Below are 15,792 nucleotides of genomic sequence, written 5' to 3'. Positions count from 1 at the left end.
CCCCTCTTCTTCCCCCAGGTCCTCCGACCCCGCCTCCTTGCAAATGCTCCCTTCTTGCCCCACCCCTTTTCGAACCTAGCCAGGCACCCAGCCCCTCCCATTTAGAACCCAAAACGTAGACCCTCGCCTCTTTAGAACCTTGAGACCAGGCTCCGTCCCGGACCCCTTCCCCATATCCTCAGGGACCAATGGCGCGGATGGGTGGGAAAGTAGGGGATCCTCTCTGGATCCTGAGAAAATGCGGGCTGGGGGGCTGTTCGCTAGAGCCAGTGCCGGGCTCTAGGACCCAGCGGGCAAGTGCGCCTGCCTCGCGCTTACCCCTCCCCCAAGCCGCCCCCTCCCCCCCACCCATCTTTCAGGTTCCCCCTCCCTCCCCCCTCGCCCCGGCTCCCGGTGCCCGTCTCTAGCGCCGCCGGAGCCAGCGAGGGAGCCGGAGAGAACAGGAGGAGGAGGAGGAGGAGGAGGAGGAGGCCACGTCGCCACCGCTCGGAGCCCGGCCGGAGCCTCCCAGGCAGGTGCAGAGGGGGGCGAGGGGGCGGGGGCTGACAGACCGCCTGTCACGGTGAGGGGGCAGACAGCACCGCGCTGCGCCTCCTGCCCACCAGGGCGCCCCCCAGACCCTGGCTGGAAGGACAAGGGGGTAGGGGCCCCCAAACTGCGCGGCAGCCATTTGGGGTACCAGTGTCCATTTGGGGGGCCTGGACTTCCTCGGAGGACGCCCCATTCATAAAATTCCGTACTGGACCCTCACCATTGGGGAACTCAGGGGACCACTCCCCCCGGGAAACAGATGTGTGGGGAGCGTAGGGCATCCAGAAATCCCGGCGTCCCATCCCAGTAGGCCCTGGTGCGGGGGGGACCCCTGCCCCTGCCCTCTTTCTCTGCTTCACCTGTTGTCGGGGGAGGCGGGCGGACAAAGGAAGGAGCGTCACGTGACTGCTCATTCACAAAATCCCATCCCATTGAGAGAAGGGGGCTGGGGGCGCTGCGGCCGCCCCTTCCCCTCCCCAAGGGCTGGGGAAACCCGGCAGCCTGCAGGTGGGGGAAGGGGCTAGACCTCGTTGCTGGGGTCCCTAAGGCTGGGGCGCCAAGGTCCCTGCGCTCGGCGGTAGTGAGGGGTTGGACGCTGATCCCGATTACTGGGCGGAGGGCTACGTCCCTCGAGCTGGGGGGCGGGGTAAGATGGTTCTGAAGGATGCTGGGGCGGGGAGGGAGAGGAGGAGGGATCAATTCCCCCCGCCCCCCACCCCCCGCAATCTCTGCCCCTTGCCTTTCCTCGGCAGGGGCCTGAGGGAGCAGGCTTGATTTTTGTGAATGAAATGCTCTCTGGATGTGTCTCGGTCGCCCGTTTCTGGCTTCCTCTGCCTCCATCTCCCTTTCGGCCTGTCTCTGGCCATTTCTGGTTCTCTCCCTGCTCCCTGCCCATCTCCCGTTGCTGGGTGACTCAGTGAGCTTTGCATCCGGTCTCATTCATAAATCCGGGAAGGGGTGGGGGGGGAAGAGAGCCTGGGTTTCTCACCCAGCCAGTGGCCTGGGCGGCAGGGTGCGGAGGCAGTGTAGGGGGGCCTGGAGCTGAGTTGATGGGCTCTAAGAAAATACATATGCGCAGGCACCCAGCTGTGAGGGGGACGATGGGTGGGGCTGTGGGTACGTGCTGAGGGAGGAGAAGGAGACGGGGTTGATAGGGGATGAGCAGGAGGAGGAAGGGAAGTGGAAGAGCAAAGCTATGGGGGTGAGGATGGGAAAGATGGGGAAAGGGAGGAAAGGTGGGTATGGAGAAAAAAGGTAGATATGGAGAAGAAGGTAGGCATGGGAGAAAAGAGATGGCAAGAGGAAGAAAGAAGCCATGCTGGAAGAAGGTGGGCATAAGAGAGGTGACGGGTATGGGGAGACAGTGGGCCTAGGGGAGGAGGTGGGTGTGGAAGGTAAGGTGAGTAGGGGTGGCTAAGGGTGCACTGGGTCCAGCTGTGAGGGATGAAGGGCAGAGATGAGGGTTGGGGGAACACTGAATAGGAGAGCAGGATTGACGCTCACTGACCCTGTTGTCCCTGTCCCCCCCGCCTCCTCCAGGTACATGGTTCGGGTCCGAGCCGTGGTGATGGCCCGAGATGACTCCAGTGGGGGCTGGCTGCCTGTGGGGGGCGGGGGCCTCAGCCAGGTGAGCGTATGTCGGGTCCGAGGGGCCAGGCCCGAGGGGGGGGCCCGCCAGGGGCACTACGTCATCCACGGGGAGCGCCTCCGGGACCAGAAAGTGAGCCACCCTGGGGCATGGGGGTAGGGTGCGGGTGTGGGGAAGTAGGGGAATGGGACTGGGGATGTAGAGGTGAGGTCAGGTTGTCTCCCAGCAGCGGGGTGTGGGATGGAGTCGGAAGTATATCTGTCCTCTGTCTGAGAGTGGGGAGTTTGGGGACTATTGGGGGGTATTACGCAGGTCCTGTCCACTGCCATTGCCTGCTGGACTGTCCCAGCAGCCTCGCGCTGGTCTCCTTGCCCTGCCCCTGCTCCCTCCCCCAACCTCAGTGTGTTCCAAAGGGACTGGGCTAACACCTGACTCAGATCACATCCCTCCTCGGCTCAGAACCCTCCCCGTGGCTCCATCTTGTTCAGAGATCCTCACCACAGGGATTCTACACCACTGGCCCCCGTCTGCCCTAAGTATATGGAGGCATTTGGTGGAGGGACCGTCTGGAAGTGTCCAATAGGGTTTACAATCCTAATGTGGGTTCAGCAGGAATGTTCTGGGCTGTCTGGCCTGAAATGGAAAGAGAATGTTGACGTTTCAGCTGGGGATGTAGTAGAACGGTTTGGATCGTTTGAAAAGGCTTGGAGTAAGGGTTGAATTTCAGAGCAAGGATCGGAAGGGAAAATGTAGGGGGGTTTGAAATGGTGTGAAAGAATATAGTGTTGTTGGGCAAAAAGATGAGGGAACTTCTAGGGTGTTGACCAGCATCTGAGGGGAAATGTGTGGGAGTTTGTTAGGAATTGGGGGATAATATTTGGGGAGCTTATTGGGGCATCAGAAGGGGATTAACAATAACATTTTGAGATGTTCAGTAAAATTTGGGGAGTATGATTGAGTCAAATGGGGGATATTGGCTATCAGAAAGAGGTTGACTCATTTTCTGAGGCATTCAATATTGAGATATGGGGCAGGGGGGTGGTCAGGAAAATGTAGGGATCAAGGGGTTTGTGGGAAATATTGGAGTATCAGAGGTGTGCTCAGTAAAGTTGGGGAGTGGTATTGGGGTGTTGATCAGGGTTCAAGGGTACACCTAGGATTGAGAAATGAGGTTTGTGAGATGCTCTGGTATAGAGTCTGGGGAAGTCACAGGCATGGCTGGAAGGGGGTATCTGACCTGGCCCCTTCCTGCCCCCCTCAGACCACCTTGGAGTGCACCCTGCGGCCAGGCTTGGTTTATAACAAGGTGAACCCCATCTTCCATCACTGGAGCCTGGGTGACTGCAAGTTTGGGCTGACGTTTCAGAGTCCGGCAGAGGCTGATGAGTTCCAGAAGAGCCTGCTGGCAGCACTGGCTGCACTGGGTCGAGGTGAGTGGCACAGGTGGTGGGCATTGGTGGTGGTGGTGGGGGGGGCTGGGGTGGAGGGGTGGGAGAAGCTGGGCCCAGGGAACTCACTCTCTGCCTTTCTCCCTGCCCCAGGCTCGCTCACCCCCTCCTCCTCCTCCTCCTCTTCCTCCTCCCCTTCCCAGGATACCGCAGACACTCCCTGCCCTCTGACGGTGAGTCTCCAGGATGCAGCTCTGCTGGGAGGGCAGGGGTTTCTTTCTATGCTACAAACATTCTTGAGCACCTACTGTGTATCCAGCACCTTGCCACGTGCTGGGCACAGGAATTTGGGCCCAAACAATAGTGTCAATTTTGATCCCAGTTATTCTAGTTTTTCTGTTCTATCTTGATTTATACGTTCATTCAAGGGTATTTATTGAACACCTTGAATAAGAAGTGTTTTAAGCACTGGGGATACATCAGTGAACAAAACAAAGTCCCTTTCCTCGAGGAGCTTCTATTCTAGTGTGGAAAGGCAGAAAAAAATTTAAGGTACACTATAAAAATTAATAAATATTAAAAGTAAATGGATGAACAAATTAATGGGAAATCCATCCTTCTCATGGGTACAAACCTTGGAGTCATCCTTGCCTCCTCTCCTCTTTTATGCCCCTCATCTAATCTGTCAGCAAATGTTGGCTCCACTTTCTTTCTTTCTTTCTTTCTTTCTTTCTTTCTTTCTTTCTTTCTTTTTTCTTTTCATTTGGCCACACCGCATGGCATGTGGGATCTTAGTTCCCGGACTGGGGATTGAACCCAGGCCCTGGCAGTGAAAGCACTGAGTCCTAACCACTGGACTTCCAGGGAATTCCCTGGTTCCACTTTCAAAATGATCGGAATGTGCCTCCAACCTGGTTACTGTTCAACCTCATCCCCCCACTGGACCATCTCATCAATTGCTCATCGTCAACTTCCCCCTCCCCACCATCTCCTTTCCCCACACACAGCCAGAGGGACCCTATTGACATCTAAGTCAAATCATGGATATCTCCCACTTACAACCCTACCCAGGCTCCATCTCACTCGTGGTAAAGGACAAAGTCCTCACAGTGGCACATAAGATCCCACACAATCTGGCCTCCTATTACTCTCCCTCGTGCTCACTTGGCTCCAGCCACACTGGCCTCCTACTGGTACTCCAAAAGGGCAGGCACATTCCTGTCTCAGCGCCTTTGCACTCGCTGGTCCTCTGTCTCAGAACACTCTTCCCCAAATTTCCACATGGCTTTTTCCCTTATTTCCTTCAGGGCTTTACACACATATCACCTTAGTGAGGCCCTCCCTGAGTAACCTGTTTAAAATCTCCCAGTGCTCCTTACCCTACTCTTTATCCCCATCTTCTAAGATATTTTTCTTATTTCCTCTCCCAATAGACAGTTTTCTTATCAATGACTTTACTGTCCATCTCTCATGCTAGCATGTCAGCTCCAGGAGGGCAAGGATCTTTTGTTGCTTTCTTGCTGCATCTTCAATGCTTAAAACAGTGCCTGGTAGACAGTAAGTGTTCAGTAAATATGTGTTGAATAAATTGATTGAATGAATAAATGCACATAATGTCGGATTCGATTTGGCACTTGCTGGGGTACAGTGGGAGTTGCTCGAGAACACTTGGAGGAACAAAGCTGGTTCCCTGGGCAGAAAAGGGGGATTCCCAGGGTAATGGGAGATGCAGGTGGGTCTACAAAGTCACACAGACAGGTCCCACTTATTGAGCACTTACTCAGGAAAGATGCTGTGCTCTCCATGCTCCATCTCACACCCTCTCAATGGCCTTTGTGAGCCTGGCATGTCGTGGGTGCTCAATGAATGTTTATTGAAGATAGTAATCGGATGAGGTGGGAATTATTCCCAAGTTACAGAAAGGAAACCAAGGGTCTGAGAAGCTCGTAAAGGACAGAGCTTGGTTTGGATGGGAAGAAACACATTCCAGGTGGGTGGAACTGCCCCAGTAAAGGTGTGGTGGTGGGAAGGAAGCAGGAAGGCAGCTGACAGCCAAGGGAGAGGGCTTCTGAGAAGGGAGGTTGATTTGATGTTCTGTATGGTGAGCTGAGCAGATAAGAAGAGAAAGTCAAATAATAATAACCATTTCCAGCTCTTCCTGTACTTCAGGCATGTTTATGCCCTTTACAGTGGGTCCTAACCACATCGTTATGAATAGACAATATTATGATCCCCATTTTACAGAAGAGGAAACTGAGGCTCAAAGAGCTGAGCTCACTTGCCGGAGGTCACACAACCAGTCAGTGGCAGAGCCGGGGCTTGAACCCAGGCCTGTCTGGCCACAGAGCCCTCGCTCACAATGGGAGGGGGTCTATGTAAGGGCATCGGCTGTGCCAGGGGTCCCGGCTCTGAGGCCGCCAATCTCCCCCAGTCCCACGTGGACAGCGACTCCTCCTCCAGTCACAGCCACCAGGAGACGCCTCCCACCGCAGCGGCGGCCCCCATCGTCACCGTGGAGTCAGCTTCTGGCTTCGGGCCGGCCACGCCCCCCCAGCGCCGCCGCTCGTCAGCTCAGGTGCGACCTCCGACCCCCGGTGAAATAAGGCCGGGCGCTGGGGTCCCGAAAGTGGGCGGGAACTGAGGCCGCAGAGGGGCAAGAAACCACAAACAGATTCTAAGGGACGGCTGACCCGACTTATGGCGGGGGAGCTTAGGTCTGGGTTCCTCGGAAGGTTGGGTGAGGGCTTCCTGCGTCTCCTGCGCTCTTGGAGATTGGAAAGTTCTGAATTCCACAGAGGTGTAGGGGAGGACTCGGACAATGACTATATTAGGAAGTTGGTGGTAGTCGTGGAAGGAGTCCTTTAGTGCTTAATTCTCGAGGGGTGGGGCTCAGTATCCAAGGGGTAAAAGGGACCTGGGGACCAGACTCCTGTGTCCTGAAGGAGGAGACGGCTGGGGTCCAGGAGTCTTGAATCTGAGAGTAGAGGGGGCTGGGTACTGGGATCCCGGATCTTGAGAGAGGGCAGGACTGAGAGCCTGGACCACTGGGTCCTTAAGGTGTGGGTTTGGTGCCTGGAGTCTTCTGTCGGTCCCTAGATGTCCTCTGTCCCTGGGAGGGGAGTGGGCTGAGGACTTAGAAGTCTGAGTACCAGACCCAGGCAGTCAGGATCCCGGGGCAGGATCCTAGGATGTATGAGGCCTGTGGCTGGGTCTGTGGATTCTCAGGTCTTCTAAGGCCGGATGGATTGTGGTGGGACGTGGGGCACCACAGACCCCGCTAACTTCTCCTTTGTCTTGGTCCTGCAGAGCTACCCTCCGCTCCTACCGTTCACGGGGATTCCGGAGCCTTCGGAGCCCCTGGCTGGGACAGGGGGGCTGGGCTGGGGCGGCCGCGGCTATGAGGATTACCGGCGAGCTGGGCCACCCGCACCCCTCGCCCTATCCACCTGCGTCGTGCGCTTCGCCAAGACCGGCGCGTTGAGGGGCGCAGCCCTGGGGCCCCCCACAGCCCTGCCCGCCCCTCTCACCGAGGCTGCGCCTCCAGCGCCCCCGGCTCGCCCACCCCCGGGCCCCGGCCCGGCCCCTGCGCCTGCCAAGGCCTCCCCGGAGGCGGAGGAGGCGGCGCGCTGCGTGCACTGCCGCGCGCTCTTCCGCCGTCGCGCCGACGGGCGTGGCGGCCGCTGCGCCGAGGCCCCGGACCCGGGTCGCCGGCTGGTGCGCCGTCTCAGCTGCCTGTGGTGCGCCGAGAGCTTGCTCTACCACTGCCTGTCGGATGCCGAGGGCGACTTCTCGGACCCGTGCGCCTGCGAGCCGGGCCACCCGCGCCCCGCCGCGCGCTGGGCCGCGCTGGCCGCGCTCTCCCTCGCCGTGCCCTGCCTCTGCTGCTACGCGCCCCTGCGCGCATGCCACTGGGTCGCAGCGCGATGCGGCTGCGCAGGCTGCGGGGGTCGCCACGAGGAGGCGGCGCGGTGAGGACGGCCTGGTGGGTCCGGTAGCCGGACCAAGGACCCAAAATTGAGGGTCCAGGACCCCGGACTCCGTTCGGACCCCAAACCCAAACCTAGGCACACCCGGAACTTGGAGCTTGAGTTTGGATTGAGAGACCCCAGACCTGGAACCTGGACCCCAAATGTAGGACTGAGAGACCCCAGAACCAGCTTCACTGGGATGTCTGTCCAAGAGGTCCCAAGCATCCTGAGTTCTGGCGTCCCCGTTCTCCATCCCCACTCCACCCCGCTCTGGCCCAGACTGAGGAGATTCCAGGGATGCCCAGACTCTTCACCTCAGGCAGGCAGGGGAGCACATGGATGCCTGAGAATCGGGCTCTGAATCCTGACTCCCTGTTCAAATTACCAATCTAGACCCAGTCATGCCTGGCACCATGAACCCTCAAATGACAGCCCCAGAATTAGGAGTTGCCGGTACCTGACCCTGCCTGTATACAATTACTCCCAGATCTTGAGACCCTAAGACCCAGAATCACCCCCAAGTCGTTCCTGAATGCTCACCTAAAACTCGGAGCACCTGTATCTGAGATGTTCTTGTAGCCCCAGGACTTCTTAGATACCGAATCCTCTTAAGATACTCTGAGTCCTTGGATGTGCTCAAACAGATGTTCTCTGACCCAAATGACTTGGGAGACCCATCTCAGAGCCCTCCTCCCCACACGCACACTGCCCAAGATCCAGAATTAAGGCTCAAAGATGCTCTGTGAGCCAGGGATCAAAGAAGTCTGTAGACCACCAACACCAAGCCTGTGTTCCCAGGAGCTTTCAGTTTCATATGTAGGACTCTGAGGTGCCTAGTCCTGTAGATGTAAGACTGGAGGCAACCAACACCTCAGGGCCCAAGACATTGGTACCAACCCCTCAGATAGCCCTCTTTCAATCCTCCTTGGACTTGCGTTTCAAGCCCCAGAATGTCCTGGAATCTTTGGCTTCTTCGTACCCACAGATTCCCCAATCCACTGAAGGCTGAGAGCCCAGCTCCCACAAGATGGGATGTTCATGGCAACTCAAGCCTCTGACCCCTTGCCCCTGAGTGACCCCAAGGTGCTTTAGGAGCACTAGACCCCAAGGTGCCACGGACCCCCAAATTCAGCACTCAAGCTTACACAATATTGGGATTGTCCCTGACCCAAGACCTTGGTCCATCCATACCAGAGACAGATCTGAGGCTCCCCGGGACCCTAGCACCTTCAGATCCCAGATTTCTTTGGACTCAAACCTCTCTAGCTTGATATTTCCCAGGCCCAGCTTGTGCATCCCCTGAGACCTGCAGCCGGTTGAATCCTGCCATCCATACGCCCCTGAAACACCAAGTTCCCAGACACTGGAATTCTAGTCCCAAGGGCTCCAGCCCAAGCTCTCACTATCCCACAGAACTACCCCTTTACCCTAAGGGGAAAAAAATATTTTGAGATAATGTTCCTGGACTCCAGGACCACCCAAGAGCACCCCTGCTCCTATCTCTAGGACCCAGCATTGCTGTAGATGATTGTGCAGGGCTGTTGATGAAGCAAAGGCACACAGCCAAGGTGGTGAGTGGGGCTGGCCATGCTATGCCCTCAGAGGAAGGTGTGCATTGTACAAAGGCAACTAGATTTGGCTCTATTGGCACAAAGGCCACACACACACACACACACACACACACACACACACACACACACACTCACTCCAGCCTTGCAGACTCTCTTCCAAGCCCAACTTTGAGTCCTAGCCCAAGTCCAGGCCTTTTATGATCTGCCCCTCTGTTAACTCCTTCTCTTCCATTTCAGAGTTGGGGGTTGTTTCGGAAAGTTTGAAAGCATGGTTCATGGCCCATTGAGAGTCCTCTTCTGGGGAAGGGGGATTCCAAGGTCTCTTTCCCCTGAGTGGAACGGGACTTCTAGTGTACCACAGATCTGATGGCCTCCTGCATGGGTGGGGGGATCACGGTCTTGGAGCAACACAATCTCAATGTTGTATGGGCTTGGGACCTGCATCTGGTCCCGAGCACCTTGAAATGTGCACTTACCTTTCCTCATTACCCAGACTTGGATAGCCTTGTGGGGGTTCAAGGGATAGGTCAAGGGGGCCAGAGGGATGGATCCTCCTGTCACTTCCTTTAAATTATTAACTATTTATTACATCCGGAACCTGTGAGATTCAGCTCTCTCAAGCAGACCCTGGGATGGGTGAGAGAAAAGGGGGGTGTCCCTCCCATCCCCACTCTGCCCAGCTCTCATCACTGTCAGACCCACCAGAGCTGAGGGCGGAGGGACTGGGGGCTGGGGCAGCCTGGGTCCCCATCCCCTTCTCTGTGCCTCGGTCTCCTCCCTTCCGTGGTGGGCGGGGAGAAGCTCCATTCTTAACCTACCTCGTTTTGGGGAGGGGTGGGACGGGGGACCAGAGTGCTGTAAGGTGCTGCGGGATCTGCGGATGAAGTGGGGGGCTGGGGGACGGTTCCCTGGCTCCCACCTCCCGGCACCGCCTCTCCCAGGTCTCCCAGTCCCGCTCCCTGCTGATACCCACCTCTGATCCATGATTACTCTTCATCACCCCTAGATCAGGGGGTGCATGGAGGGGTGATCCTGGGAGCCAGGAAGACCTCAGACCCTGGAGCCCCCAGGCCCAGTTTCCCAGCTGCTTGCCCCTCAGATTGGATGCTTGGCCCCCATACTTGGGAGAGGCACCCCGACATTTATCTTCCTGATCTTGATTCTAAGCCAGTCTGTGACCTCAGTGTTGTTATCAGGGCAGGCTGAAGTAGCGGGGGATGATGCGGGCCGAAGACCCAGCCTTGTCATCGGGGGAGGGGGCATGAGATATCGGCTCCAAGAAATGTCTGTGACAAAGTCTCAGCCTGTGTTCTTTATTTGCATTGATGCACCCCATCCATTCACCTTCCTGAACCACCAGACCAGTCCCCTACCCAAATCCTCCTTTCCCCTTCCCATCCTTTAGTCCCAAGCAGACCCTCCAGCTGAATTTTATACCTCCAGTCACTCTACATTTATTGGACACCCTAGGCGCTGGTGGATAAAGCAGTGAACAGACAAAAATTGGGGAATTCCCTGGCGGTCCAGTGGTTAGGACTCCACATCGCTTTCACTGCCAAGGGTGCAGTTTTAATCCCTGGCTGGGAATCTAAGATCCCTTAAGCCACGAGGCCAGAACAGACAAAATCCTTTCCCACAAGGAACTTATGAGCCTGATAGTGAAGGAGACAACATGTTAGAAATGATACATACTATAAAGAAAAAATAAAGTGGAGATGGGGGAATACAGGCAGTTGTAGCTGGAGGGGTCAGGGAGTCCCCACTAAGGAGCTGGCATTTGAATAAAGCCCTGAAGGAGGTGAGGGAGTCTTGTGGATGTCTGCAGGAAGAGCACTCCAGGTAAAGGGGACAGTTGTGCGAGGCCCTGAGGGAGGAGCATGCCTGGTAAGTGAGGGACATCAGGGAGCTGGAGCGGGGGAAGCAAGGAGGAGGGTGCTTAGGAGATGAAGGCTGAAAGGTGACAGGGAGCATCTGTGGGGCCTTGCAAGCTACTGCATGGACTTTTCTGCTCACCCGGGAGTGACGTGGAGCTACAGGAAGGCTCCAAGCATGGGAGGGATGTAACCTGACTCAGGTATTCATAGGTTCCTACTGGCTGCCTGTGCGGGACAGATATTGGGGAGGAGGGACCATGGAGACACGGTGGACGCTGCTGGGTTGGTCCAGGGGAGACAGTGGTGCACAGGACAGGGGTGAGAGCAGTGGAGGTGGGGAGAAGTGGGCAAGATACTGGATCTATTTTGAAGGTCAAGTTCACCAATTTAGATATGGAGTACACTATAAACAGTCAAGGTTATGACTCCAAGGCTTTGGCCTGATCAATTTTTAATATTTTATTAAGGTCAACAAATGCCCCCTGAGTACCCAGCCTTGGGGTATGCAGGACTATGGAGGAACCAGATTAAGGGTAGGCTCTGACCTGGGGAAACAGGTTCTAGACCTTTTCTTCCCTGAGGCTCTACTCCCAGTTCACTCCCACTCCCAGTAGAACTACAGAAACTACAGGAGACCAGGATAGGGAAGACAGTAAACCTGGAACAATAATTTTAACAACAGCTACAAAAACAAGAGCAGTAATAACAATAGTAATAGGTTAAGAGGTTAAAAGCAAGGACTTTGGAAATCAGATCTGAATTTGGAGTCCTGGCACCACCATGCATTCACTCTGTGATTCATCCTCTCTGCATCACAGTTTTCTCTTCCATAAAATAGAGATAAGATACTTAGCCCAGTAGCATACACGAAATGCTCAATATATGTTAGTCATTTTTAATTGAGTACCCCGTAGATGTCTGCTAAGCACTTATATACAGGACTCTAATCCTCACAAACAACTGTAAACCGTAGGCGTTATTACCTTCATTACACAGATGTGAAGAAATTTGGCAGGAACACAACGGTGGTGAATGGTGGAGTCAAATCCCAACCTTTGCCTGCAGACAAGATTGCACTCCTAGGGTGCAATCTCTTAATCACCATGGTATATTGCACCTGCTCCCTCTCTCCAAGGCTCAGGGGGGCAGAGGGGTGAAGGTCCAACGGACTAACTCGGTTTTGTGTGTGTGTGTGTGTGTAGCTGGGATTCCTGGGTCCCTGACAGAATTCCAACTCTAAGTAGGAAAGGAGGGAAAGAGTTTCTGGACTTGGAGAGGAGTTGGGAGAAAACACTTGGTCAAAGTTGCTTTAAAAGCAGAGGGCATTTGAGGGAGGCTGAGGAAAAGGAAGCCGAAGTTGCTTCTATGTCGCAGCAGTAGCGACACCGCTGGTCTGTCACGACAGCCGGGATCCAGAACGCCCGCTGGGGGTTTCCAGTGTCCTGACTGCTTACCCGAAAGGCGGTGCTCTACCGCTCGGCTCGGGAGGCGAGCCCGGGGGCGGGTTCTGCCTCCTTCTGCACCAATTGAAATGACGAAGTTCCTTAGCAAGAAGAGGCTGATTGGTCAGTTACTGGGGGTAGGGGCGCACGCCACTCCTGGGGCGGAGCTTCCCACCGGCCGGCAGGGGGAGCGCGCGCCGGGCGAAGGGGTTACACTTTCATGGAGGGGGCGGAGGCGGAGGAGCGGGAGTGGGCCGCCGTGGCCCGGGACCTGCTGGCGCTGGGGTAAGGGGAGCGGGGTGTGGCTGGGGGTGCAGGAAGGGGCAGGTTTGCCCTCAGAAATTCCTACTAACCTCCCCCACCCCCTCCCGCTGCCTCGGCGGCGCCACAGGTATGAAGGTTTTCCGGGGGCGGCGTCGCTGGGCACCTCATGCCCAGACTTCAGGGCTGTGTGCGCGCGACTGGCGGCGGAGCTGGCGACTCTGGGTGCCCTGGAGCGGCAGCGAGAGGAGGGCACGGAGGCGCTGAGCGGTACGCATCGAGTGGGAAGCTGGGAGTGTTGGAGCCATGGGTGGCGCCGCCACGCCCTGACATCTCCCGCCTCCGGCAGGTTCTGTTCCCGAGGAGGAATTCCTGCCGCAGTTGGCCGGCCTGTTGCGGGAGTTGCACTGCCCTGACCGCGAGCTCTGCGGCGGAGACTGCGCGGCCTCGCTGCGGGAGCCCGGCGCGCGCCTGCGCCTGCTGCGTAAGCCGGGGGTTAGCCGGGGTGCGGAAGTGGGCGAGGCTACAGCCTCGAGGCGGGGGGGCGGGCGAGCTCTGCGCGTTGAGGTGGAGCCAGGGATTCCCGAGGGGCCGTGGTCAGAATTTTGAGATGAGCGAGAGGGCCGGACGGAGGTGGGTGGGGTCCGAACACTAGGCTAAGCTAAGGGCTCTGCGATGGGCGGGGTTAGTATTTTGATGGCGGGTCTTGAAGCTCACGTGGGTTGGGTTAGACGGAATGGGACAGGAGGTTCCGAAGTGGGCAGGGTTTGAAATCTGCAGAGGGAGCTGGGTCTCAAAGTGAGTAGGGCTTATTCTGGAGTTAGAAGCAGGGTTCTAGGTGGGCGGAACTAGGAGGCGGGAGGTTTTGAAGCCGCTTGAACTTTTTGACCCCGGTAGGTGGGGTGGCAGCCCTCCTTGATTGCACTGCTCCTTTTCCCTACTTTTAGGCTTTCTCTGCTCGGAGGTCCAGGCTGCGCGCCTCCTCCTCCTGCAATCCCGTCTGGATCCCAGCCCTGAGCAGTCCGGTGTGGAGGGAGCAGAGGAGGGATCTGGCCTTGTCCAGGAAATGGTCCTTACTCTCCAAGCCCTGGGGCTGCCTAGACCCATGCCGGGGACCCCAGCCAGCCAGCTGCTTCGAGACTTGCATGCCAAGGTAGAGAGAGGGCTGGAGTCCCCTCTGCCCCTGGCTCACCTCACCCTCCTCGTAGTGGGGACAGCCCCCTTCTCAAAAGTGGCTCTGGGAGGAGTGCACAGCCACGGATGTTTCCTAGAACTGTGACTGCCATTCTTGGTTCTATGGCCGGCGTCCTCAGGGTCGTGGGGAACTGGGGTCCACGGAGGAGTCTATCCTTCTGCCCAGTCAACCCCAGCCTCCTTCTCTCATCAGATCGCGGAGCTGCTGCCTTCCCTGCCCACAGGGTCCCTGCAGCCTCTCCTCAGCTATCCGCTGGATGCACCCAGATGGGTAAGGCTGTGTATGGCTGTATGTATGTGAACAGAGATGGGAGTGAGGGGGACCCCTGGCATGACTGAGACCTTTTTCCCCAGGAAGCATTGGAGTCTCTGTACCAAAGCCTGCGAGATCAGTACTGCTGTCGTCGCTGCCTCCTCCTCAAGCGCCTGGACCTCACAACATCTGCTTTCCACTGGAGTGATCGGGCAGAGGTGTGGTTAGAAGACCAAGACAGGAGCAGTTGTGAGGGCTGCAGCTGCAGGGAGGAGAAATGAGGGCCAGGGATATGACCCTCTTGCTGGTTCTGAGGCCCAGGACATTTTAGAATCTTGTGAGGTTTGGGGGTCTGGAATCTCAGGGCCCCCAGGGCATTCTAGAATTCCCTGGTCTGAGCTGGGAGTGTATTTAGAGCAATACTCCTTACTAAAATATGTGGAAAGTGCACAACATTGTAAATCAACTATACTTTGATAAAGCAAACAAACAAAAAACATAATGAAATACTAAAAAAGAAAAAAGATGTGGGAAGTGAGGCCCTGAGACGGGAAGAGATGCTTTCAAGATTACAGATCCCATCTGGGGAGGTCTCGTGGGCACGTTCTCCATGTCTACCCCTACTCACTAGGCCCAAGGAGAGGCCATGAAGGCAGCGCTGATCCCAATTCGAGAGGCTCTGACCCCAGAATCGGATGTCTCCATTGCACACGTCCTGGCTGCTCGAGCTGACCTGTCACGCCTTGTCCCAGCCACCAGCAAGACTGCCCGCCGAGGGACCTGCTGTGCTATCCACAAGGTGAACACCTGGGGATGGGGAAGGGCCCCAACACCCTTGGCCTTCAAACTGGCCTTTTAGCCTTTGCTCGTACGAACCTTGTCCCCTTCTACCTGGGCTCCTGCTCTCGCCTTCTCCTTGGGTTCCTGGCCTCTGGACTCATGACCTCTAATCTGCCCCCTCCATATGGCAGTTAGAAGGATGTTTCTAACTCAAACATCTGACCACGTCCCTCCCTAGCTCAGAACGCTTCTATGGCTCCCCAGTGCCTTCAGAACAAAGTCCACCTATTTACTGAGCCCCTGCCCACCTCTCCTGCTTTGGCTTAGAATCCTCTCCCACCACTCACCCTGTCTGTTGTATTGGGTTTTAACCATTTTTAAAGCAAAACTACCCTCTGTTCAAATGATTACATATTTAGCTTGCATTGGGAGTAAGGAGTGTTAACCACTGGACCACCAAGGAAGTCCCAGCATCTGCCCTTCCTTTTTCAACCTCATGCTATTCTCTTGGCTCTCTAGCCCCATTGTCCAAGATATTTTTCTTCTCTGCAACTCAAGTCTAATCACCTCTCAGGTGCTTATGGGCAGCGTTCCAGACCGGGGGGGCCGCCCAAATGAGCTGGAGGCTCCCATGCCCAGCTGGCAGAGCAGAAGAGAGGATGGAGGTGGGCGGAAGGCAGGCCGCCAGTGCTGGGGCCGCAAGAAGAAGAAGTAAAGGGGGACTGGTGGTTGGAGGAAGGGTCCTTCATGAGATGCTGACATTGATAATCTCTGAGGAGTCACTGTGAGGGTTTCTCTTGGCACCTGGCACCCCAGCCCCATATCCCCTGTTCCTCAGGTCCCAAATGTCCTCCCCCCATCTACCATTCAACACCAAGGACCATGTTCTCTGGAAAATAAATTTAATTAATTAATTATTTATTTAAAATTTATTTATTTTTT

General features: G+C 56.1%; 2 protein-coding genes across 9 annotated transcripts; both read left to right on the top strand.

The window, feature by feature from the left end:
* Positions 1-412: 412 nt before the first annotated feature.
* On the top strand, positions 413-10,345 carry SPRED3 (sprouty related EVH1 domain containing 3). Of its 8 annotated transcripts, none has more exons than XM_067020395.1 (7): positions 465-511; positions 2,071-2,117; positions 2,195-2,251; positions 3,381-3,549; positions 3,661-3,740; positions 5,939-6,082; positions 6,814-10,345. In XM_067020395.1, exons 2-7 carry the CDS (start codon positions 2,109-2,111, stop codon positions 7,477-7,479), a joined length of 1,125 nt encoding a protein of 374 aa, XP_066876496.1. In that variant the 5' UTR covers positions 465-511; positions 2,071-2,108; the 3' UTR covers positions 7,480-10,345. The 8 variants fall into 8 exon arrangements, with proteins under 8 accessions (XP_066876498.1, XP_066876493.1, XP_066876496.1 ...); XM_067020394.1 differs by lacking the exon at positions 465-511 and adding an exon at positions 1,005-1,038; XM_067020397.1 differs by having other exon boundaries at positions 413-511; positions 2,071-2,251.
* A 2,174-nt stretch (positions 10,346-12,519) lies between these two features.
* Positions 12,520-15,764, top strand: FAM98C (family with sequence similarity 98 member C). The gene is made up of 8 exons (XM_059045095.2): positions 12,520-12,647; positions 12,754-12,893; positions 12,973-13,107; positions 13,571-13,776; positions 14,011-14,088; positions 14,172-14,288; positions 14,702-14,869; positions 15,425-15,764. Exons 1-8 carry the CDS (start codon positions 12,583-12,585, stop codon positions 15,563-15,565), a joined length of 1,050 nt encoding a protein of 349 aa, XP_058901078.1. The 5' UTR covers positions 12,520-12,582; the 3' UTR covers positions 15,566-15,764.
* The last annotated feature ends 28 nt before the right edge of the window (positions 15,765-15,792 follow it).

This window comes from Kogia breviceps, chromosome 18, assembly GCF_026419965.1.
Source record: "Kogia breviceps isolate mKogBre1 chromosome 18, mKogBre1 haplotype 1, whole genome shotgun sequence".
Classification (NCBI taxonomy): domain Eukaryota; kingdom Metazoa; phylum Chordata; class Mammalia; order Artiodactyla; family Physeteridae; genus Kogia; species Kogia breviceps.
Note: the sequence above shows the minus strand (reverse complement) of the source record. Positions and strands in the feature narration are given on the sequence as shown.

Coding starts and splice junctions, on each gene's coding strand:
- SPRED3 (XM_059045054.2), top strand. CDS start 1,792: ATGGAGAAGAAGGTAGGCATGGGAGAAAAGAGATGGCAAGAGGAAGAA. Junction 3,550..3,660: donor ACTGGCTGCACTGGGTCGAG/GTGAGTGGCACA, acceptor TCCCTGCCCCAG/GCTCGCTCACCCCCTCCTCC. Junction 3,741..5,938: donor ACACTCCCTGCCCTCTGACG/GTGAGTCTCCAG, acceptor AATCTCCCCCAG/TCCCACGTGGACAGCGACTC.
- FAM98C (XM_059045095.2), top strand. CDS start 12,583: ATGGAGGGGGCGGAGGCGGAGGAGCGGGAGTGGGCCGCCGTGGCCCGG. Junction 12,894..12,972: donor GGGCACGGAGGCGCTGAGCG/GTACGCATCGAG, acceptor CGCCTCCGGCAG/GTTCTGTTCCCGAGGAGGAA. Junction 14,870..15,424: donor CCTGCTGTGCTATCCACAAG/GTGAACACCTGG, acceptor ATCACCTCTCAG/GTGCTTATGGGCAGCGTTCC.